Here is a 25,682-nt window from a genome sequence, read left to right as displayed (position 1 = left end):
CAGTATTGAGGAAGCAGAAAAGATGATGCAGAAGAGACCCTTAGGGGACACCAAGAATGTGAGTGCAACCTGGCTGAAGATCCAGCATGGGAGAATACGGAGAAGTCAGAGGAATAGGGGGAGGACTGAAAATCAATGCCACAAATATGTGATAAAAAGAAAATAACGAGAAGAGGGGGATCAACAGCGTCTATAGAGATGGCCAAGAAAGTTCAAGACTAGAAAAGGCCATCAGTTCAGAGAGCAAGAGATCCCTAGTGACTCTGAAGAGAGCCATTTCAGGTGAAGGAAGTTAGAAGTCAGACTGCAGAAGAGGGGGGATTTCTTCTATAAGTTATCGGAGAGGCATCAGGGAAGCAGCCTACAGAAAGGGAGAGAATGGAGGAGATACATAGGAGAATGACAGCAGGTGCAATCTGTGAGAGAAGATGGGATAAGATCAAGGATCGTCTAGAACAACTTACCCAGATGAGGCAAAGGGCAGAAAGAGGTAAAGGAGGAGACTGGGGGAACACATCTGAGTGATGTGAGATAAGAGGAGAAGAGGGAATTCTCAATGAATGAGAGTTCAGACTTGTAAGGGAAGTGTGAGGCTACATCCTTGGCTGAGAGAGTGGGGAAAAGGGAGGTCATGGGAGCTTTGAAAAGAATGAAAAAGGCTGAAATATTCACTGTGTGGTGAACTGATTAGGAAGGTAAGAAAAGATTGGCTTGCTACAATGAGGGCCCAGTTGAGATTATGTAAGACAAAATTTGTAGTGAACCCAATCAACATGGTTTTATGATTTTTCTCCAACTTTTCCTGGATGCATGGGAACAGAAGGGAAGGTTTCAGAGAGTGGGGGTAATCTAAAGTAAGAGTGTATCATTTAATCCCCCTGAGCCTCAGATACTCTCCAAGATTATAAACTTCAGACCTCCTACAATCTTCATTTATGAATGGAGTTTTGATACCACTGTGAGCATAAGATCTTAAATACAGAGGTAAAAGAGACCACAAAAGCACATCTATTCAACTTTCCATTTTACAGATGAGGAAACTGAGGACCAAGAGCACTTGGTCAATGTCCTCTAACTCCAAATCCAGCACTCTTTACACAGTACCACCTCAATATACTTAGTCAGCAAAATCACCAAATTTATATGTGCTGTCACCAAGGTGGCAGCAAGGAGAGCTCAGAGATTGTTTGTCGTAGTCTGTGAATCCCAGAAAGGTGAACAACAATGATGACTCATATAGAGCCAGTACTGTAGTCTACAGGGTACCCTCTTTGTCATAATTCCATGAGAGGTAGACAGATCTCCCCCATTATAGAGATGAGACCAAGGTAAGGTTAAGTAAGTCATTCAAGATTACACATTCAGTAAATGAACACCCAAGATCTCTTCTGCTTCTGATCATGTAAACTCCTTGAAGGAAAGGGGACATGCCATTTGTCACCTTTCTATCTCCATTCCCTAGTACAGGGCATAGTAGAGACTGAATAAAGGTCTATTGTAAGGGGAGATGATAACTACAAATGAAATTTTATGCAGAACATTTTACAATCCTTAAGCCTCACTTGTTGGTATTTCCAATGAACTTATTCAGTTTTAAAAGACCATACCCAGGTGCAACTTAAAGGCACTAGTTATGACCCTTCAAATATTTGATACCATTAAATATTTTTTTTCTTTTCTTACATTCCCCTTTCTCTAATTTTCCCTCCTCCCATATCCTTTTTCTTTCTCATTTTCCTTAAAGGGAAAATTACTGGCTTAAGACTCAGGAGATCCAGGGAGAACCTAGGTTTGAGTCCCATCTCAGAAATTTACTAGCTGTATGACTTTAACCAGACAGGTCACTTAGAACCTTATAAGCCTCAGTTTTCTTGCCTGTGAAATGGGAGTAATAATACCTGTAGTCTTTCTCTTAGAGGGTTATTGTGAGGATCAACTAAATAATGTGTATAAGATCCCACACAAACCTGAAAATATGGTATAAATTTTGGTTATTTTATACACACACACACACACATATATAAAATCACTGGATGTAATGTAACTATACATATACATGTATATACACATGTACATACACACATATGCATAACTATATATAATACATATATATTTAACTATATATACATACATGTGAATATAGCTTATACATACAGACATACGTATGTGTGCATGCACACACACAGAATAATGTGATAAAAGGCAATAAACATGATATACTATTAAGACTAATAAAATAAAAACTGATGGGGGGTAGGTTAAGAACAAAATATATAAAGGGGGGAAGAAAAAGAAATCAGATACTTACTGTGCTCCAAAATCTAGGACTGAAGGTTGAAAGCGTAAGCCCTCCCCTCTAGACAGCTTATCTGAGAAGCTAAGAGGAAAAGAAAACAGGGATTAATTTTATTATTCTTTTGAAGTTTTCATACTGAACTTAAGACAAACACGGCAAAATCACTAATGGCCCTTATGTGGATAAAAACTCTCTCTACTATAAAGATATTTTGAGTCAGGTTCTAAAAAATGCTTTAAAAATAACCAACTTGACAGTAAAATGTTCCTCAAATCTAGTATAGAAATTATGGCTAGGCAAGAATTGTTACTCATGAATCATGGTTAATCCAACATCTCATCAAAACGGACAAGAAAAATCTAATGTAGGACTTAGCCTCCAGAAACGCACAGACAGAAAAGAGGAAGCTGAAATTTTAATAGGCTATTTTTTCAGGATCCAAATAAAAGCATGCTTTCTAGAAGTTCAATTGTTTGAGAAGTTCTATAAACTTTGTATAAGATAATTTTTTTAAAATTTTCATTAGGCATTCATCCCACACAAACTCCCAAAAAATTAAGACTGGGAACCCTGGGCAGACCCTCTGTGGAAAGCTTATGGGACGAGAGAAACTAGATGCGGCAACTGGGGTTAAGTGACTTGCCCAAGGTCACACAGCTAGTGAGTGTCAAGTGTCTGAGGTGAGAGTTGAACTCAGGTCCTCCTGACTCCTGCACTGGTGCTCTATCCACTGCACCACCTGGCTACCCCTCCTCAAACACTAGCAAAGCTGTAAAACCCTAGATGGGCTAGTCTGTCCCAGTTTGCTCATCTGGAAAATGAGGCTAATAACAGCACCAACCATCAAGGAATGTTGGGAAGATAAAATGAGATATTTGTAGAGCACTCTGTAAACCTTAAAGCACTGTGTAACCACATAGTCATTTTTATCCTTAAAAGTTGTCACATGCATTTCAGCACATTAATAATTTTATATTTAATATTTCAGAATGGAAAATGCCACTGGTCTTAAGCTTTTTTCCTGAAACCTCCAACCCACTGTGGGGAATACAGGATCCTACAGAAATAATGGGTCACAGGATAGTGCAGACCTATGATACATGTTACCTTCTTTAATGAAATGCTAAATAGCAGTAATTCTCTCAGGAGAAGACAAATTCAATATCAACCTAGACTATCTGAAAAAAAGTCAAAAAAAAAAAAAAAGATCCCCACTCCCAACAAAACAGCCTTCTTTTAAGGGAAAGGGGTATTACAATCCAATTTAATTCAGCCAATGTGTGTTAAGTATCTACAGTGTGTAAGACACTATCTCAGGCACCAGGAACAGAAGGACACAAACTAATGGTCCTCACTTTCCTAAAGGAATATCTCCCTAGTACAATCCATCCTACACACTGAAGTGATTTTTCTTAAGCACAAAGCTGAATGTTACTCCCTTATTCACTAACCTCAAATGTCTTCCTATTACCTCTAGGATTGAATATACTTTTTAAAATGTTTACAACTTAGTCCTAGTCTATCTTTCCAGCCTCATTTGATGTCACACACACACACACACACATGACTCATCTCTGCTCCTGACAGACAACATTCTATCTCCAATATTCATGCCTTTGCACTGGCCATGTTTCATGCCTGCAATCCACCTCACAAAATATATCTCTTCCATAAAGAGCCAGTTCAAACATCACCTTCCACATGAAGCCTTTTCTGATCCCCCAACTACCTTGTGTTTAACCACTGGGTTTTACATTTGCATGTATTGGTTCATTTCTATATGCACTTGTCTCCTCCAGCAGAATATATAAATTCAGACAAGGAATTGTCCTACTCTTGTATCTATATCCCCAATATCTAGCTCAGTCCTTGGAACACCATACACACTTAATAAATGTTTGATGACCATAAAATGTCCAAATATTGGCCCTGCTACATAACCTTGAGCTAGTCACTATCTATGATTCTTTTCTATTTATTTATTTTCAGTTCAAGGAACAAAACAGGAATGTCCATAACATGCTAGAATAAAAAGATGATTGCACATAAAACTATCACGTACAAGTTGCTACTCCCTCCAAATATATCAAAGTTATCATGTAAATTTCTTTTTTTCCTTCCTTCCCTTCAGCCATGGAGATGGCTACCCTTAGACACAAATAGGTGTATATATACCATCCATGATTCAATGGTTGTAGTTACGGGCAATTAAAATAGCAAGAATTCAGAAACTCAAAGTCTAACCATCTCAAGAGTTAACATACAGGCTTAAGCTAACCCCACCTGTAGAGAAATCTCTTCTATAAAATGTTCCCTCTAACTCCTGAGGTCAATTCTGACTTCCTAATCCAAAGGCTGAATCTTGAAGCCGTGATTTTTGTAGAAGTTACAAAAACAGAATCACAGCTCAAGAGTCGGAAGGACCTCTGAGGTCACTGGGCCTGATGTCCTCACTTCACAGAGGAGAAAACTGAGGCTTAACAAGTCTTTCTAACACCCCCCCAAGTCCAGCCTGCTGCAATCCACTACCACAGGCGCTGCCCTGAAATTTCAATCTGGCCTCTTACTACTTAAAAAAATTATAAATAAAGTTAAAGGACGGTTTTTGTTAACATTGCTTTAAAAGTATGTTTATAAAACTAAAGTAACTTTAGATATAATACCATTAACTTAGAGCACTTCTCTCATTCAAAAAAAAATGGGAGAGAAGAACCACCCACAAAAAGCTCTGAAGTATGTGCTAAAGAATGAAGGGAAAGGAAATACTGAACCTCTCAGGGCCACCAACTCTAGTCCCCTAATGTCTGTTTTAGGCCAGAAATGATGTTCCCTCCCTTTCAATTTCAAAACAAGTCAGCAGCTTCAGAGAAATCACTCAGCAGATTTCTCATTAGCCATGAAAACGGAAGAAAAATAAAAGGTTTCCCACAAACCTCCCATACATCAACCTTAATCTGTAAGGACAGACATAGTACACTCTAGCTAAATGCAGTTCTTTTGAAGAATATCTTAAGTCAGGGTCAATTTGACCCTCTTTACTTTTAGGAGTTCAGAATCCAACAAGAAATGAAAAGAGGGAAAGATCCAGAGGCATTCTGTTTGAGTTTAGCCACCATTCCAAACATATTCCCCACTTCAAGATAAAAGTGTTTTTAACAAGCAAGCTTGGTCCCCAAGAGGAGACAAGAAGACCCCATCCCCCATGCCTCTGTATGGGATAGCAGGGACAAGTGGGGCAGAGTACACTGCATATTCTCGCCTATTTCAGATGTATCAATTGGGTTGGCAGATTTTTTTCTCTATTTTTTTTTTATAAAAAATTCTTTTGTTAACATTTTTTTCCTGTAAGGAAAAGTTCTCTGGAACGGATAGGGAATATAGGGAACAATTTAGGCAAAATGAAGACAAAATAGCAATGAAACTTTTTAACAATAAAAGCATTACTATAATGTAGTTTCATTTGGGTAAGCTTCACTTACATTTCTATTAAAGAAATGTTCTCTAACTTTTGGGGAGGTTTTCTTTTTCCTTATATGAACACTTCTGGGATTCTAAGTTTAATGGAAGCCAAACCAAAGAGAAAAATCCATTTAGCATGGGGTCTTGTTTTTTACTGTAGTCAGGGGTGAGGATCTGAGGAAGGAGAGAAAGTGAGAGGGAAAGAGAAAAAGAGGGAGAGAAAGGAAGGGAGGGGGAGAGAGAGAAACAGAGAGAGAGAAAGCGAGAACACACATATGAAGAAGAGAGGGGAAGGAGAGAGATGGGACAGGGGGCAGACAAAAAGACAGAGAAAGTGGTATAACATGAGTGATGAAAGGGGCCTAGTGTCACACAGGCCTCATGAAAACTTCCCCAAAAGCAGTAAAGTCTGAAGAAAACTCAAGCCAAGTTACTTTGAAAGAAAGACATACATGTATATACGTGTATGTATAATACACACATATACATTCATATTTAAATGAAAGGTGATAAATATTATCTTTCATTTTTAAACTTCCAGTTCTTTCTAACACAAGGACTACTTGAGTTTTACCCCTTGACCATCAAGACAGGAAAGAGTGGCCAGAAGCCTTTTCAGACTGCTGTGTGTCCATCCTGAACGCATTTCAGATTCTCAAACACAGTCCTTTGTCCCTTAAGAAAGCATTAAATCCACCTGCCGTTCTTAACTACTCCAATCTACTAAAAAATCAGTTTGGTATCCATTCACTGGGAAATCTATTAACCATCCTAGTACTAAGCCTACTCAGGAAGAAGACAGAGATTTTTCTTCCCCTACAGAGGAGTCTCTCCTAATGCTCCCCCTTCCTTAGCACTCTCTTCAACCCAAAACCAATTAGAAACATCAGCAAGAAAGATTTTGAACCAGAATCAGATAAGGCCAAGAATCAGTTGCCTACACAGCCTCTGTAGGAGTTAAAAACCCTTGGTGTCTGCAGTGCTCAGAAAGGTTCCCTACCACCCCTAAAAATCACAATGACTAATTCAAATGAAGCAGAAGGGTGGTAGGGGAATGCTGGAAAATGCACTGGACCATCACAGTAAATGCACAGCTATTGCACAAAATGTGGTACAATGTGAACATGTGTTGACCCTCCCAATTTTTAACTTATTAAAATAATATGATCTTGTAGGGAAGGGATCCAGGGAAGCCTTTAGGGTAATAGGTTGAAAATAAGATTCAATTAAGATCCTCCTTTTCCAGCTTTTCTCAAATTTTATCCATACAAGTCAAAAATAAATGACTTCTAGGTTTCCCAACCTTTTCCCAGTCCACAGAGGATCAGAGATTTCAAGTGTTACAAAGGCCATTTTAGTTCAGCTCCCTCATTTTACAGACGATTAAACAACTTACCCAAGACCACAAAGGACTGGAATTGAAACCTAGGTCCCCTAACAACCAACCTTGCCCACCTTCCACCTTCCCATGAATGCCTCCTGCCCACACCCTCTGTGCCTGTATCATCCTCTATGCCGAGAATTCCGTCTACTGAAATCCTTCTCTTTTAAAGTCCTTTTTAAGTATGTGTGTGTATGAACTGGGTTAAAACCAATGAGAGTATCTAATACTCCACAGCTAGTTAATACACATTTTATTTTGTTTTGGTTTTTTCGTAGAAGGAATGAAATAATGAAAAGAATTAGATCTATCTCCGTGTTCTGCTAACACCACCCCCACCCCCACCCCCACCCCCACCCCCCAGGCATTTAGACCTACAACTCCAGAACTTAGCCATCCACAGGAAAGGAAGTATTTTAAAATATTTTCCCTTATGCAAGCACCCAGTACTCAAAACAGGCCCCACCTCTATGGCTGATGATATTCACACTGTAGGCTTAGCAAGTGGACATACCAGATACACCCCTGGCATGACTCTGCATACTAACCAACCTCTTGACAATTCCCTGGCTGAAGTTACTGATGTTCTCATAATAATTAAACTACTTATGTGACCCTAGGTAAGTCATTTAACTTCTCCTGGACTAAGTTTCCTCAAATGAAGGGATTGGAGCACATCAGAGGATCATTCACAGATTTTTAAGTAGAAGGGGCCTTAAAAAGCTCTGGTCCAACAGATTCCTTTGATTTCATGAGGAAACCAAGGCAGGCTCAGTGACTTGTCCAAGGTGACACAGGTGACGATTAACCAAATCAGGTTTTCATGCCAAGTATTCTGACTCTATCCAACATTTCTTCCATTGGCAGCAATCTGAAAGCCCCCTTTAGCTGTGGTTCTATTCATGTACTGATTTTGTATATATCTTGTACATATTTATAAATGCACGTGTCACCTACCTTGATAGGATGTAAGCATGCTGAGGGTATCTTTCTGACACAGTGTTTTGGTACAATACCTGGTACACAGCAAGTGTTCAGTAAATGCTTGCTGACAGACCTCACATGCCACACACTCAACACTTAACCATGAAAAGATGGATGAGGACCAAATATTTGGTAGTTCAGCCTTGTCACGAGGTGCCCAGGTAGAAAGAGATCCACAACTCATGCACATTTCTACTTCACCAGTAGAAATCATTTTTCACCCAAGCCAAGTAAACTCTGCAAACAAACTCTGGGTGATTTTATTTCTTCCATTATAATATTAAAAAAAACCACTGAGTGGAATCTAAAAAGGTTTCAACAATTCCTACAAATGCAAGGGCTTTCAAACTTTAGAAAGTAGGGAAGATAGCAAAGAGAGACAGAAAGCGTCTCAGGCTCAAGACCTATGCTGAACCAGCACAGGTAGTATGGCGAGAGCCTTTCACCTGGGCTTAGGCCAGCCTCACAATCTTTCCCTGAAATACAGATGCATGGAGTTGCTAAGGTGTTTCCCTCAAACAGACGGACTACACAGGGCAACACAGACATCAGACCTTAGAGCTGTACCCCAGTGAGCTAGCTGCCTTGAGGTGGAAGGCCCCAAAGAAAGGCCTGCAATGATGTCAAGGTTGAAATTTCCATTTCCTCTCTAAATACTTTAGCTGATCACTGGCCTCCTATATGGCTGTGGTTGGGGGGGGGGGGGGGGAGGGGAGGGGAGAAATTGCAGGCTAGAGTTTCACTTCAAGAGAGAGGAGGAAGAGATGACGAGGAAGAGGCACACCAAAGCCTCTCGTATTTTTCATCGCCTGTCCATTTTCCAAATCAGGAATAAAATAAAAAGCATTTACTTAACACTACATGCAAAGTCATTCAAAAAATATTTATTAAGCACCTACTGGTATTGTGCTAAGTACTGGGAATACAAAAAAAAAAAAAAAGACCAAAACAATAATAGCATCTGACCTCAAAGAGCTTCCCATTTCCTAATGGGAAAGGCAACACTGCAAATTCCTATGTATGTACTATGTATATACAAGATATATACAGAGTAAATAGAAAGTTATCTCAGCGCTGTACTAAGTAACAACCAACTCCAAAGCAACAGAAACATGCAATAAATTCTGCATTTATTTCACCCAAAGCAGACCCTCTCTTCTTCTGCTGGATCGTGTATCCTTATCTTACTTTAATATTCCTCTCTCCTGTTAGCCTTCTTTCCTTCCCATCCTTAAGGGAAAAAACAATGGGAGAGAAAAATCTCTGAAGACACATCTATTTCCCTTCTCATCCTCCCTCTCATCAGTTCCACTAACATCTGCAGGCAGACAAGCAAAGCAGTGAAAGTTTTTGCAGGCTGGTGTGTTTATTTTTATGAATGGTTAAAAAGACTGCCTAAACAAATTCAAGCCAGTTCCTACATAGAGGGCATCCATATAGTATTTTCACTGAGGTTTCTATGTACCTTCAAGTTTGACTGAAAAGCACTTAGGACCCTTTTAGAAGTTTCTGAAACATACTTTCACATCCAAAGGTATTAAAAAGTGTATTTTTCAAGCAAGGTACTTTCAAAATATAGGGATATTGGAACATTTTAAAGGTTTTTAGGGGCAGCAGTAGATGGGGGGGCACTCCAAGGCTCAAAGAAGGAGGAATCCTTTTGACCTTCCAGAGAGGGATAAAAATCTGGCAAAGGCTTCCCAGCAGAGGCAGCAGCCAGAGCTGGTCCTTATAAAAAGACAACTATCAAGAGGCAGAGAGATTAAGGGGTGGGGGTTGGGAGCTCTATACAAGGGAACAGTAAAATTTTAGGGAAAACAGTACCTATCCCACGTTCACTAGAAAGCACAGTGCATATAGGGCCCTACTGTGAAGTAAGTATATTAACGTGTCTCCGTGGGAATTTAAAACAACTTCTCATTTTCATTTTGTTACAGTTACTGATAAAACAGCAGTCACAACCCAGTGATCAACGAAGAATCCTGGCCAGACTTCACTACAAATAATAGCAATGACTTACAGCTACACACCTTACTACCAAACGTCTGCACACTTGAAAACCTAATTAATCATCTTCAGATTCCCATGGCAGAAAACAGCAACTCTGGACCAAGCACTTCATTTCTAAGTTCATCCAGAGAGGGCAGGGCTGGGGAAAGCCCCTTTCCTTCACTTTCCTTCCTAGCTGTGGGCGCCCCTGGCTCAGCATTCTTCCTCCAGGGGCTCAGAGCTTCCACCCCCATTGCCTTGAGGACCTGATTACGTTCTGAGATCATATTAGAGCCAGTCTATTATGATGCCTGATTAACAGAAATGAATCAGAATCAAAGCAGCCACAAAATTAAAGATACGTTTTCTACTAATTTTCTGATCTGGAATGACTGGATAGTACATAAAATCCACCAGGGGCTCCTCCATCAGTGAGGACTGTTTGCCAAATTATACACAAAGGGGTGGAGGAGGGGACTCCCTCAAGACAAAGCACTGAACACAAAGCGCTGTCAGTGGAGTGGGATTCCTGAAGACTCTTCAGAGGCTATTACCACCACATGTGACATTCCCCCATCTCCTACATGCAAAGAAACAGGGCAGAAAAACTATTTCCAAAGTACTCAAAATGCTTTCCTCAATCTGTAGCAAACCATTCAAACTGACATCCTTTTATAACCTTGTGAAAAAAATTTTAAAACTTAGATAACATTTCAAAGAGTAAGCTATCCACAATTTTATTATCTTGTGAACAAATACCCAATTATTCTCATGTCTCCTAATCAATCTAATGGATAACACAGCACCCCTCCAGCAGTAAGGAATATGGATGAGGACTGTACCTGTGATTACATTAGGAAACTCCCTCTACCAATACAGGTGTACACATCAACAACTTAAGAGTTGCCTAGAGATTTTCCGTGTTTTTCTAATTATCACTGAGATCACCATTTCTTAGAGCACAGTAGTATTCCATCACGATCATACACCATAACTTGTTCTGCCATTCCCCAGCTGATGGGCAGTCCCACATTTGCCACCACAAAATTATTTATAAATTATTTTCCTTTTTTCTTGATTATTGTTGGAAATAGACCAAGTACTGGGAACTGAGAGTGACTTGTCCAGGGTCATGCAGCCATGAGTCCATGCCTTCCCAGTTCCCAGAATGGTTCTCTTTCCACTAATCTATGATACCTCCCTTAGGGCTCAGAAACCAAAATACTCCTACAGGAATCTCATCTCTCCCCATCTAGATATGAGCACATGGTTATTTCTGGAATCAAGCTGCTATATTCATGAACAATATGTAGCACTCCTGGAGAAATCTACGTTCTAGCTGCTTGCTAGTCCCCCTGAACAGCTTCCTCTTGTGACCAGGGGTGGAGGCACAAAGCCCAAAGTCATCACCCAGCCACAGACACGGAACAGTGCAGGTACAACATTTTACCTTTCCATGGCAAGTCTCTAGTTAGCCAGAAAATCTAAGCAAATCAGGTTTAAGGGGCCACAACTTTAAAAGATTTAATGATGCTTCTTTACTGGGTGACACTGAGCAATCTGCCTAACCATTCCAAGCCTAATTTTCCCATCTGTAAAGTGAAGGAGTAGGGCTAAATGACTTCTGAGGTCCCTTCTACCTCTAGACAGAGGATTCTATTATCTTTGAGGATTTAGCAAAATTTTCCTTTCAAATGTCAGAGTCCATCTGATTGTTCAAAATTACACAGAAACTACTCACTCAGATAACTATTACAGACCACTTAAGATAAGAGTTCTAAAGATTTTTTATGTCAAACAACATCCCCTTCCTCTCCTCCCCAGCAGTCTGGTGAAACCAATAATATAGATTTAACTTAAACATCACATGTGCCTTTTTTTTAAACAAGAGAGTCTGTTGCTAAACAATTACAAATATACCCCTAAGTAGAAGCCATTGTACATGCAGAAAATGAGTATCTTCCAAGTAGAAAAGTAAATGTTAAAAGGGTAGTAAGTTCAAGGCCACTTCACTACATTCATAAACATGGCCCCCTTCTCAGATGTTCACTGCTTGCATTTAAGATTGAAGAAAATGCTAAATTTCAGTTGGAGCTCAGTGAAAATAAAGACACATCCAAGGTCACAGTCCCCCACCACCACCAAATTTATACATTGACTCCATAGACATCCAAGTTAAGAACCAATGATTTAGAGGTTTTCTTTTTGATTTGTAGTTTTTCTTTTCAATCTTAAAGGTGCTGAAATCTTTGTTGGAGAGGGCTACTAAAAGAAGGAATGTCACAAAATATATGACTAGGGGCAGGTAGGTGGCACTTTGGACCGAGAACCAGCCCTGACATCAGGGGGCCTGAGTTCAAATCTGGCCTTAGACATAACTGTGTGATCCTGGGCAAGTCACTTAATCTAAGTCTCAATTTCTCCCCTGTAAAATAGGGGATACTAAAAGCACCTGCTTCAGAGGGATGTCAGGCTCAAATGACTTAATACATGTAAAGAACTTCGTTAAGTTTTAAGGTTCTATCTAAAAAGAATCCATGAGCAGCATTACCACTTCCAATCTCCTCAGTCCCCTCTTTACTGCACTCCTATCCTCAAGCAGAATAAGGAGCTTGGGAAGAACAGGAAAGTCCGGGGTGATGCACTCCAGCCAGCTCATATTCGTCCTAGGCATGTGAACAAATCCACAAAATGCTACAAATCAGGGCTTGATTTTTTGAGACTTTATGCCTTTTAAGAAAGTGATGGAGAAAATGTTAATAAACTTAAATTTCCTTTATGTATGTGTATATATGCATTCCAGTATTTATTTTTAATAACAGAGAGCCAGTAGCTAAACATTTACAAGCACACTCCTGATTAGAAATGGGATTTTTTTTTTTTTTGCAAGTAGGAAAATTAATTTTAAAAAGGCAAGCTTAAAGTAGCTTTGTTAAGGGCTCATTCCTACACTGATCAACATAAACCTGCCTCCTCTCTAAGGCTCTCTCCGACAGGAAACACTGAAGGGTTCAAAAGCTGAAGAGTAATAGGAAGTTACACTCTTGTTAAACATGGCCCATAACCATTTCCTTTGTAGATAGGAACCAAAAATTTCCACCTTTACAAGCTAACTAAGTTTTAGCAAACAAGGTTTCTTTGCCAGATAACATGCCAGGTTTGGTTTTCCTTTGGCTTCTGTCAAACCAAAGCCTGCCTAAAAATGCTTCCAACATTCTTCAGTACCTTTAAGGAAAAAGAAATAGTAAAAACAGATATCTAAGACAGATTTAAAGAATGTGGAAAGAATTTTACCAGACATATCCAAAGCCGTCAGAGACTGATCTACAAATTCAACAAGCACCTAACAATATTTGTGGTGTGGTGCCTAGGTACAAATCCTGTCTGATGTTTATTACCTGTGTGACCTTGTACAAAGCACCACATCAGTAGACCTCAGTTTCCTCAACTGTAAAATGAAAACATTGGGAAAGAGAGTTGCCATGCACCTATGAAATAGCTACTTTGGGGGAAAAGGATTCAAAGCTGGAAATGGGACACACTATCCCCCTGCTCTCACTGAGCTTATAATCCTAAAAAGCCAAAGAGATATATGGTAGTGAATAAGGTCAAATAAAAGGCACAAAAATACAATGCAAAATATAAGGAATTAAATGTAAAGACAAGATCCAAATGATGTGAGAAACTTAAAAAGGGCAAAGTCATTTTCAGATGGGAGGTTTGAAGAACACTGGCTTCACAGAGTTACTCTATGGAGGAAGAAAAGGATTTCAACTGGCAGAGGCAGAGTGGGAATCTCTTCAGGTAGAAGGAATGATAGGTGTAAATGCACTGAGGCTGTTAAGATCACACAAGAATGGAAAATGGCAGAAGCCCAGTTTGACTGGATTTTATATCCTTGTTCAGGCTTGTGATTTTACTGATGTCAATAACTACCTGCCAGGAGTCAGCTCCTTCCACCAGTGAACCTAGACAACTGTTCTATAATTTGTGGTCTTATAGAACTGCCTGGGAATACTAAGCCCTTAAATGACTTGGACCAGCCAGAATCATGTCCAGTGTGTACCAGTGGTAGGACTTGAACTCAGCGCTTCCTGACTAAACCCAGATGCCGACCTACCATGCCAAGCTGCCTCTAAAATAAAAAGCTTATAAAATAAAGATAGAAAGAGAATCTGGAGCCATACTGTAGAAAACCAGGCTAAAACATGTATATTTTAACCTGTAGGCCACAGAAGATCACTTGGGATTTCTGAAAAGATAATCTTTAGTAAATCTACCTGAAAGTTGTGAACACTTGAGTTTCAACTTTAAGAACTGAAGGTCATCTAGATCAAGCTTCAGGGCAGCTACATGGCACAGTGGATGGAGTACCAGATCTGGAGTCAAGTTCAAACCTAGCCTCAGACACTTACTAGCTGTGTGACCCTGGGCAAGTCACTTATCCCTGTCTGCCTCACTTTACTCATCTGGAAAATGAGCTGAAGAAATGGCAAACCATTCTAGTATCTCTGCCAAGAAAACCCAAAAAGGAGTCGTGAAGAATGGGACACAACTGAACAACAGTCCAAGCTCTCACATTTCAAAAAGAAGGAAACTGAGGTACAGAAGGATTAATAGATTTAGCCCCAGGATCACACAGGTGGTAAACTGCAATCCAGGTCCTTGGACACAGTACATGGTCAAATCAAAGTAGCAGTGCCTTACAGGTATCAAAATAATGAATATGAAGGAATCAAGTAGATTTTAACTCGGATATCTCATTTCCAGGAGAATATACTTTTACATTAAGACTTCTGCCATTTCTTTGTCTCTTCACTCCTTTAAAGTCTTTTCTAGCTCTAACCCAAATTTAAATGGTAATCTCCTATACAGCATCCAAAGTCCTATATTATTATATGTAATGTTATATGTTGATCTATTAAAATATAATTATTAACTAATACTTTATGATTTGCAAAGTGCTTTGCAAACACTATCTCATTTTATCCTCACAACCATCCTGGGAGGTACTTGCTTCCCCATCTTACAGTTGAGGAAATTGAGGTAGACACAGATTAAGTCACTTGCCCAGGGTCACATTGCTAACGACTGAGTCAAATTTGAAATCAGCTCTTCCTAACTAGAGGCCTGTACCATCTAGCTGCCTTTATCATTTATTAGTATTATTATTATTAAAAACCTCTACTGACAGGGAAATTCATTACCTCTTAAAAGCATCCCATTTCCCTTTTGGAGAGTTGTAGTTGTTATGAAGTTTTTCCTTTTATAAGGCCAAAATGTGTCCTTCTGCAACTTCCATTCATGGCTCGTTAATGTAAAAATTCCACCCTCTCTGTTTTATTTTTAACCTCTTTCCCAAAAACTCCAACCTGTGTTCTGGTAGATTAAAGGTGCCCACACAGAAGTCAGGATTAAGGCAGGTACCAGATGAGAAAGGCAAAAAGGGTCACCTCTCTTACGGGGTAGTCTCCTCGATGAAAGAAAAAGGCAAAAAAGACTTCAGCTACAAAAGCCAGGCCACTTGGTGCCTTTATTATCCCTCCCTTACAGCTTAACTCAGCCTCCAGCCAAGTTTCTATCACATTTCTACTATAAACTAGCCTGCATTGGAGAAAGGGCTGACAACATTCATTAGAGCAACTAACGTATACCACAATTGCTACAGAGTTAACAAGGTGTAGCTGTTACTGTCTCTCCCCCATTTAACAAATGAACAAACCTTAAAATAGGGAGAGCATTGCCTATTTCATAGGGTCTGGTTAGCAATAGGACAAGACACTTTCTCACTTGGTAGTGAAGGAGATGGCAGAATCAAATGCCAACTGACCAGAGTCCAGGAGAAAAACACTTACAGACATCCCAGAACTTCACAATCACAATTTCCAGCAGAAGGGTCTTGAAGATATCTAGCCCAAATTCCTCATTTTACAGTAAAGAAGACTATAGTCCAAGCTCATTCGGCTAGCTGACAGAAAAGATAAAAACAGACCCCAAGTCTTCCAATTGCCACTCCATGTTCTGCCATGATACCAGACAGAAGGATCCATTTGGCTCTTCATAGATAACAGGATCATGAACTCAAGAGATAGGAAGGACTTTGAGGACATGTAGTCCAAGCCTCTCATGTTACAGATGAAGAAAGTGAAGCCGGGGCAGAGTAAAGAAAAAAGACCAGACTTAAACAGATATGTGAAGGGGCAGGCTTGGAATTCAGGTCCACTACATTATGTCATGTGCCTCCCTGTCAGAGCAGTCATAGGTACAAATTTTCAGTCAGAGTACCTTAGATTCCTCGATCATTTCAAGAATCCAGAAAAGTGACTAGCAGTTATTTAGTTTTAGTGAGAGAACTCTACTTCCTTTATATTACAACACCCAAACTGTGACACAAACTTGCTGCGTGACAGGCAAGACTCTGGGCTTCTCAGTGTCCAGCCAACTGTCTGAGACTATGAAACTGCAGAGAAGGTGGCAACCTGCACTGGTGGAAGCCTTTCCTCACTCAAGAATTCTTAACAACAATGAAATCACAGCTCCAATCCCTGCCCCCATTCCATGTGCAGTCCAGTGGGTGTGATTCCACCAAGATGGGCTTTTTTCCAGGATGCAGACCACAACCTTCCATGCCTACTGAGACTCCTGACCACGTAAATGGCATAAAGAAGAGTCACCCAACTTTATGGAGCACTTCCTCGAATACTCTTAATATTTCAGGGATACCACTAGAGCATTGTTCTCCAATAACACACTTCTCTGATGACAACCTTTAGCCACATTTTTAACACAATTCCTCATTTAGGTGTTGCTGCCTACTCACAGCCACTACGACAACTCATAAAAACCTTCATATTTTATAAAAATGCTTTTAAAAGACTCAAATGGAAACCTGAAATGGGCATAGGCTTTTAAACTGCCTAGGCTCTTTATACAAATCAGCTCATTTCTAACTTTCTATAAATGAAGGAAAAATAAGCCTGAGGTACACAACAGAAAGATGAAACCTGCCCCGTAGTCTTTCTGTAATTTACAAGGGTACCTCTAAACGGCAGGGAAATAGGTCACCTTTGACAAGTCTCTGGAAAGTGAAACAGCATGATATTTTACCAAGCTGACTATTCATGAGAAGAGAAACACTTTTTGTGAGGAGGGAGGGCTCAGTAATCAGCCTGGGAAAACTTGCTTCCCCAGTCAAAAAAAAAACAAAAACCACCTCAGTTTTTTTAAAGTGACATTTTCATCAGAAACTAAGAATATATAGATATAGATATAGATATGTACACTTTTATATATATATATACTTTTATATATATACACATATACTTGCATACATATATATATATATATATATATGTATGTATGTATGTATGTATAATGTCAATGTCCTCAAAAGTTGACCAACCTTGTCAGGTTTCAATAAAAAATAAGGAAAAAACAGACTTTTGTACAATATAGATTCTTAAATGGACACTAAAAGTTCCTCCTCTCTTCTTCCCTCTTTATATCTCCCTCCTCTCTTTCTCCTCCCTTTCTTCTCCTTCCTCTTCTCTCACCCCTCCCTTCCTTTCCTTTCTCTTTCCCTCCTTCCCTTCCCCTTTCTCCTTCTCCCTCTCCCCCTCCCTCTCTCTCTCTCTGTGTCCCTCCCTTCCTCCTTCCCTCCCCCTTCCCCTCACATGGTCTTATTCCACACAATTTAAATAGCCCATGAACTTCTTGAGGCATGTGGCATTCTAATCTTCTGATCATCATGCAGCACTATTATACTGGCTGCAAGGAATTTCAGTCAGCTACATAAATGCTAAAATAAATGCATCTAATGTCAAATAGCAAAGGTTAGCTGCAAAGAAAGAAAACCCTGGCCTTTTTAGGACAATTTTACATGCCCAGTTTAATGCACAAAGACTGAGATCAGCAAATCTTACTCAAATGTCAACCCCAATGGGAACTACAGGCAGGTAAATGACAATTAAAACTGAGCAATGGTAATCTATCAGCCATTAGTGTAAACCCACAGAAAGGAGAAGGGGAAAAAATCACAACAGAAAGATAATAAATAAAAAAAGAAGAAAACACATAGGATGAGGGAGAATGAAAAGAGAATAATTATAATGATATACAAAAGTCTTCCAGATTGCCCATTATCTCCAGTTCCAACCACCTGGATACTCCATAGATCAGCACCCCCAGATATATGGATAATGGGCCTTCAGAGTAGATGTCCTTAACCTTTCTTGTGTCATACAGCCCTTTGGCAGACTGGTAAAACCTACAAATGCCTTTTCAGAATAATGTCTCTAAAAGCACAAAATGAAATAGGATTACAAAAGAAAACAATTATATTGCAACAGTTTGGGGGGATTTTTTTTTTAAATCACAGATTTCAGGTTAAGAACTCTCTACTTTATAGGGCAGGTAGGTGGCACAGTGGATAGAGCACTGCACCTGGAGTCAGGAAGATCCAAATTCAGTCTCAGACACTTACTTACTTACTAGTTGTGTGACTGTGCGCAAATCACTTAACTCTGTTAGTGTCAGTTTCCTCCACCTGTAAAATGAGCTGGAGAAGGAAATAGCAAACCATGCCAGTATCTTTATCAAGAATATGGGGCTACGGGAAGAGTTGGACACAACTGAAATGACCCTGCAACAACAAAAGTTTAGGGATTGGGCACCAAATCACAACTGTTTACTTTTGTTTCGAGAACAAGTCATATAAAGCTGAGTTTTATTTTACATGCCATTAACCAATGTTCTAACCTCCCTTTTTAGTGGAAATTATTTAAAATAAGAAATCCCTCCTCTGTTTTTCCCATGTCTACATAAAAGAATAAGACAAGGGATTTGTATAAGAATATGCTATATCCAGTTCAATTCAATCTTAAAATCTCATTACCAATTGCTAAATTTTTATTCTCCTTCCCAATTATAATTTTGAAATGCAGCACTTTCCTCTAGAACTCACAAAAGGGGAAAATCCTGAATCCCCCACAGGGTAATCATTTCCACATTCTGACAACAGTCTAGTCATTCACTTGAAATCTCCCAGGGAAAGCATTTCCTGATGTTTCCCAATAGTTAGTAATCTAAAACTTACCTGTTTTCAAAAATCATTACAGGTTCTTAAGGGATAATTTTTTAAATATAAATAAAAAAGGAAAACATTTGTGTGTCATGTTCCAATAAAAGCAAACTAACAAAATATGGAAGATATTCATAAGATAACAATATTTTTTTAAAACATGGTGTCTGTTGTAACAAACATATGGTAACACCTTGTGTAACCACCCACAGAATCCATTTCTGCAACAAGGTATTACTTAATATTAAAAAAAGGGCATATTACTTGAAATCATGAGTATACAGTCAATTACTAGTCTTCCATAATCTCTTTTTATACATTAACTATTACGCCGCTTAAGATATGGCTTCAAAAATTTGAGGAAACTTGGGGAAGATCTCTATGAAATGTTTTAGGGGTAGGAGATCATTATCATATAAAGGAAAACAACATTAACAGATGCTAGACCTCCAATGAATGATCAATTCTAACCTCAGAGGAACTGAGGGAAACATACCCTCCAAGTTCCCGTTAGCAGAGAGTTGGTGGGTCAGAGATAAAAATGAGGCATGGCCAGTGGACTGCTTCATGCAACATAACTGCATTTCTCTGTTAAAAGAGATATGATTGAGAAGGAACAAAAATTTTTTTTCTAAAAAGTCTTCCACAAAAGAATGTCAATGGAGGATGAGAATTTTCCTTAAAAATACACACAACACACAAACACATCAAAAAAAAAATTCCAATATTCCTAATCATTCCATCCCCAAGGCCACATAAAGTACTTGGCTCTAAGGTCTCTTAGCACAGTATCTGGAACTGGCATTTATTACATCATCAGGGTTTTCCCCATTGAAGAATTCAATTTTCACTTCTCATTGGTTCTCTATGCTCATCCCTGTCTAAAATAGCAGTACCTATTAAAAAAAAAGAGTCTAAATAAAGTTCATTTATTTTACATATTCACTTTCAGTGAGTTGCATGAGGTGGAAAATTGTACCCTGAAACAGTCTTCTGTAAAGTTTTACAGAAAGGGGAAGTCTAAAAAGTTAGCCAAACTCCTTTTAAAGGGAAACTCTCTTCAGTGTATGCATGGAAGAAATGGTTCTTTCCCATCCTCCTATCACATTTTAGATGTTTTACATTCATATATATGCATACATCTATGGGGTTTTTTTTTTGTTTGCTCATTTCTATTTATACCAACTTATTCGAGCATGTAAAGAAGAACCATTTTGAACATTTCCATCTATTGTAGATGAAACTCACTGATGCTACGAGGTCCAGTGTCATTTCCCCACAAGCAAAAAAAAAAAAAAAAAGATAAAATTAACCCTGAAACAGTCCGGAAATCACTAGCTACATATAGAGACATGGGATGACTAACATCATGGGTTCCTTTTCCTTAATCCATGGGATTCAATTCTTCTAAGCTCAGAATGGAAAAGGAAGTTACCCCACAGGAACAGCACAATGAATTAAAAGCCAGATGTCAACTACCATGCACATCTTTAGATATTAAATCCCTGTGTGTGCTGTCTTTACAAGGCTTCAAAATCTACCCTGTCTTCTGTTCACCCCCATCTGCACTTCCTGGGAGGCTCACATAGTGTTTCTGTTCCATAAGAAGGAATATTATTACTTAACAGAAACACTAGAGCTCAGACACACTGTAACTGTTTCTTTTATTAAATAGTAAGTTTGATACAAATAATGGAAAATGATTTTAAGGAGGGGGAGGCAAGAGAGAGGAAGGACAAAGATTACAGCTATCTTCAAAGCAGAAAGAAAAGGGAAGACAGGTTGATAAGACGAGATGTTAAATGAGGGAGGAGAAAGATGAGTGGGAAAAGAAAAATTAATTACCTTCAAAGTATACATAAGTGGCTCCCCTCCATTCCCTCTTTATCCCCAGGCACTTATGAACCTTATCTATTTTTTTTTAACCTGGTAGGCATTCCCCTAAATTTCCACTGGTATTCAATCTGTCTGTATTTATTTTTCTATCTCACAGTCAGGCAACTAGATGGCAGCGGACAAAACACTGGACCTGGAGTCAAGAAGACCTGAGTTCAAATTCAGCCTCAGACACTAGCTTTGTGAGCCTGGACAAGTCACTTAACCCTACTTGCTTCAATTCCTCCTATATAAAATGAGCTGGAGAAGGAATGCCAAACCAATCCAGTATGTTTGTCAAGAAAAGCCCAAATGGACGCATGAAGAAGCAGACAAAACTGAATGACTGAACAACAACAAAATCTGATAGCTATGCACTGGTTTATTTTTATTTGTCTTTAAAATTAGATCTTGAAAATTAGATGTTTAAAATTCATCATTAACTCACTGCGAGTTTGGAACCATGCCCCAAATTATTAAACTGTGCATACCTTTTGACCTAGCAATAGCACTACGAGGACCACACCACAAAAAGATCAAATAAAGAGGAAAAGGACACATATACAAATACATCAATATTCGTAGTGACTTTTTATAGTCGCAAGGAACTAGACACTTAGAGGATGTCTACTATTTGGGAAACTGCTGAATATAGGGATACAAAAGAATATTACTGTGCCTTAAGAAATTACGAAAGGGAGCAGTTCAGAGAAGATTTGTATGAATTGATTCAGGTTGGAGTGAAAAGAATCAGGAAAATAATTAATAAATAACAACCCTGTAAAGACAAACAACTTTGAAAGACTTAAGAACTCTGATCAATTCAGTGACTGACCATATGATATCCCTGAGGATCGATGATGAATGAACACATGCTACCCAACTCCTGACAGGCAATGTATTCAAAGGTGCAGATTGAAACAAATGTATATTTGTTAGAAGAGGTTTTTTTCTTTCTTTTTTTCCCCCCAATTTTCAGGAAAGGGTGAGAGGAAGAGAAAAATCAATTGTTATATACTGAAAAAATAAAACTTAATTTAAAAAATAAAATCAATGCTTTTTAAAAATAAAGTACATATTATTTGTTCAAATTAATTCATTCAATGAATTTATATTAAATACTTACTATATACCAGAAACTATGTGCTAGGCATTGGGAGATTAAAAAATAAACAAAAAACAATCTCCACCTTCAAAGAGATTACATTCCCTTAGAAATACATAACATAAACACATTTAAGTAAATTATAATAATAGCTAGCATTTATATAGAGCTTTAACATTTGCAAAATGCTTTACAAATATGATCTCATTTAATCCTTCTCACTACCCTCAAAGGCAGGTGCTATTATTAGCATCCCATCTTGTGCAGAAGCAGACAGAGGTCATGACTTTCCCAGAGTCACACAGATAGTAAGTGTCTGCACACAGATCTGAATTCAAATCTTCCTGATTCCAGGTCCATCTCTATCCAGTTTCATCTTTCCATTCCCAGTACCTAGCACAGTATTTTATACACAGCAGGTGATTGTTGTTCAAATAAATTTAATTCAATATGTGCCTTCAAAGTACAGTTCACTAATGTTCCTCAACTACCAAATCTCAACTTGCTTAACTAATCCATGGGAGACACCACCAGGCTAAATGGTTTTACCACCTGTTCCTTCTGATTTGCCTGACTGGGTGACAAAATAAGGAAACCAAGAATGTCAAACTCAAGGTCTGAAGTTCCAGGAAAACTGAGTTCAAAATGAAGACTCAAGAATTACTTGAACTCTTTAAATCTTAGCTTCATCATCTATAAAATGAGATCTATAACAGTACTGGTGCTACACAGTATTTGTTGTGAAGAAAGTACTTTGTTAAGTGTAAGAAGAAATATCAGGTACTAAAATTCCCAGGAGACCGCTAAAGCCAACAGGCCAGGGACAGTGGAAAGACCATTGCTGTGGCTGAGTCATGTCCAACTCTTTGTGACCCCACTGAGTGGTTTGCCATTTCCTTCTCCAGCTCATTTTACAGATGAGGAAAGTGGAGCAAATAGAATTAAGTGATTTGCCTGACCAAGGTCATACAGCTTTGAGCTCAGGACCCCCTGACTCCAGGGTCAATATTCTATCCACTAAGTTATGTAGCTGCCCCAAGAAAGAGTGCTGCCAAGTGTCAAATCACTCAGTTAATTACACGTTAAGTGGATACTTATTACCTCGGAGTCATAGAGCTCACTTTCTTTCTCTGTAAAATGAGTAGACTGGCCTAGATGGCCAGAGGTCCCTCCCAACTTCACATCTTTGCTCTTAATATATTTGCATAAAAACAGAGAACAAATGAGAAATCATCTTCATAGATAACTTTATTAAATAAATTCACAAAGCAAGATAATATTAAAAACGACTAAGTCATTATAGAAAAATTGCTCACAGGAAGAGACATCTAAACCTATTTCATAACATCATTTCAAAACTTGTAAGGAGGTACTGAGCACACAGTGAGCATTTCCTTGAAGGAATGAAGTTTATTTGTTAAGTTCCTTGTGAAAAGGAACTCCATATACACAGGGACTAATTATTCTGTCTACTAGTATCAATAGCCACTTGGGAAAAATTTGTCATTAATTTTGGCTTTGAGGGGAGGCATGCTGCTGAAAACAAAACTATTAATAGTTTGGAGAGAGAAGAAAAATGGAGGAAGGGAAAAGTGGAAGACTGTAGGCACTATAAGGATTTTCTCTTCTTTTGGTTTCTGGACAAGATTAAAATTGTCTTTCAATTTCAATACAACAAAATGTGCTTAGAGCACTAAAAATCAAGCCACAAAGTAATATTCTTATTTCTTGATAAAGCACTAAGATGTACAAAATAAATCTTAAAGAAAAGGGAAGATAAACTGTTCAAATGAAGTAAAAGCAATGGTAAGTTCCTAGAAATACTCAACAAAGTGATTATTTGTGACATATGATACAAAATTCCGCCGGTAACCACACTTAATTTAGACACCAAGGAATCCAATTCGTTAGGATCACAAAGAACAAGCCTGTAGTAAAATTCACTACCACTTTCTCCATATCATGGTGTATTTGCTAATGCAAAATACACCAGTGAAAGAGCTCAGGATAAAGCAGGTAAGCTTCCTGAAAGGAGGGAGCATATTCTTTTTGTCTCAGGACACCTAGCTACACAATTCCTTGTAAAACTTCTATTTTTGATAATGGATATTAATACAAAAAATTTATAGGAGAAATTTATAAACAAACACAAGACAAATGTCACACAATTATTACTAGATAGGGCTAAATTTAAGATTTTAGATTTAAAAAGCTAATTTTTTGGGCCAGTCAACTGTGACCAATCTCCACATTGGCTCAAGTTACACATGGTGTGTGACTGAAACAAATTTTAAAAACACAAAATGGGACCCCCATTACAATTTCACTCTCTACAGAACTTCCTGAACTTGTGAGTACTTTCTGGAAGTCCAACAGACTGCAGCTCAAGAACTGCAGTTACCTTCATTTGATAAGTGGCTTTGGGAAGGATTCTCCCCAAATGTATTTCCTTTTATTCTCTCAGTAGGGACACCAGCTGAAGAGGTGTTATCAGGCCCACTCTCCAATGGGCATGGTTTTACAGAGGAAGGACTACTTTACACAAAAGGAAATCTGAGACTTGAAAGAGGTTAAGTGTTTGTCAGGGTCATGGCAGTAAGGAGTAGCCTGAGGTGTCTGTCTTCTGACTTTAAGTTCACAGGCCTTTCTGTTACAAGAGGCTGTCCCAAGTGTCTTCTAGAAAGCATGAGACATTATGAAGCATTAACACGGAAAACTGCGCCAAGAAAACAATCTCCTTCTAAATAAGAGGGACAGTCCAAAGGAATACAATAACATCAAATCTATTTTGATTTGTGGAGTTACCTCCTATGGAATATTCTGATTAACAATATGGTCTTGACTATATTAATATCAGATGTAGGAATAAAAACACAAGACAACAAGCCTTTGTTACATAAAAAGGACTGCCTTAAGTCCAAGGAGATATACAAACAACATAAGACCAAGTCAATGACGCAGGGAACCCAAGAACAACTGATTTGAAAAAGCAAACACTGATAGCCTATGAGTAAATTTGGAAGGGGGGGGTTTAAGTTGCTGCCTCTAGAGTCAGAAGAACCTGGGCTCAAACTTTAGTTCTAATTATTAGCTGGTCCTAGTTAATTTCTATCTTATTCCTTTCTATCTTATTTCTTTCTGTAAAATAGGGGTGATAATATCTGCACTATGTACCTCACAGGATTAGGATGAAATGAGACACTCACAAAGACTAAAGAAAAAGGGAAAAGCTTCATATGCACAAAATTATTCATAGCAATTCTTTCTATAATGGCAAAAGGATGTAGGCCACCCATGATGACGATGATTTAGCTAATACCTTATTTAAGGTTTGTAAAACACTATGTGTATGTATGTAAACACACACACACATATATGTGTATATGTACTGTGCGTTTGTGTATATGCAAGCTCATGGGATTAGTTCAAGGGAATGGCTACACAAATTATATGAATGTAATGGAGTATTACTGTGTCTTAAATAAAGACAGAGAGAGGTTCAAAGAAACCTAGA

At 38.6% G+C, this 25,682-nt stretch overlaps 1 protein-coding gene across 6 annotated transcripts in view; it reads right to left on the bottom strand.

Moving 5' to 3' along the window:
- Positions 1 to 25,682, bottom strand: part of TMEM131L (transmembrane 131 like) — a 165,609-nt gene that overhangs the window by 88,508 nt on the left and 51,419 nt on the right. For 5 of the 6 annotated variants that reach the window (XR_011969734.1, XM_072621302.1, XM_072621301.1 and 2 more), the window contains exon 4: positions 2,309 to 2,377. Coding sequence is in view for 4 of the 6 variants with exons in the window: in XM_072621302.1 (XP_072477403.1) it covers positions 2,309 to 2,377 (69 nt within the window). In the remaining 2 variants the exon portion in view is untranslated. Of the gene's footprint in view, positions 1 to 2,308; positions 2,378 to 25,682 lie in introns of those variants that run through there. The other variant, XM_072621304.1, reaches the window with a different exon arrangement.

The sequence above is a fragment of the Notamacropus eugenii genome, chromosome 6, assembly GCF_028372415.1.
Source record: "Notamacropus eugenii isolate mMacEug1 chromosome 6, mMacEug1.pri_v2, whole genome shotgun sequence".
In the NCBI taxonomy this organism is placed as follows: domain Eukaryota; kingdom Metazoa; phylum Chordata; class Mammalia; order Diprotodontia; family Macropodidae; genus Notamacropus; species Notamacropus eugenii.
The sequence above is the reverse complement of the archived record's forward strand: the minus strand, read 5'-3'. Positions and strand labels throughout refer to the sequence as shown.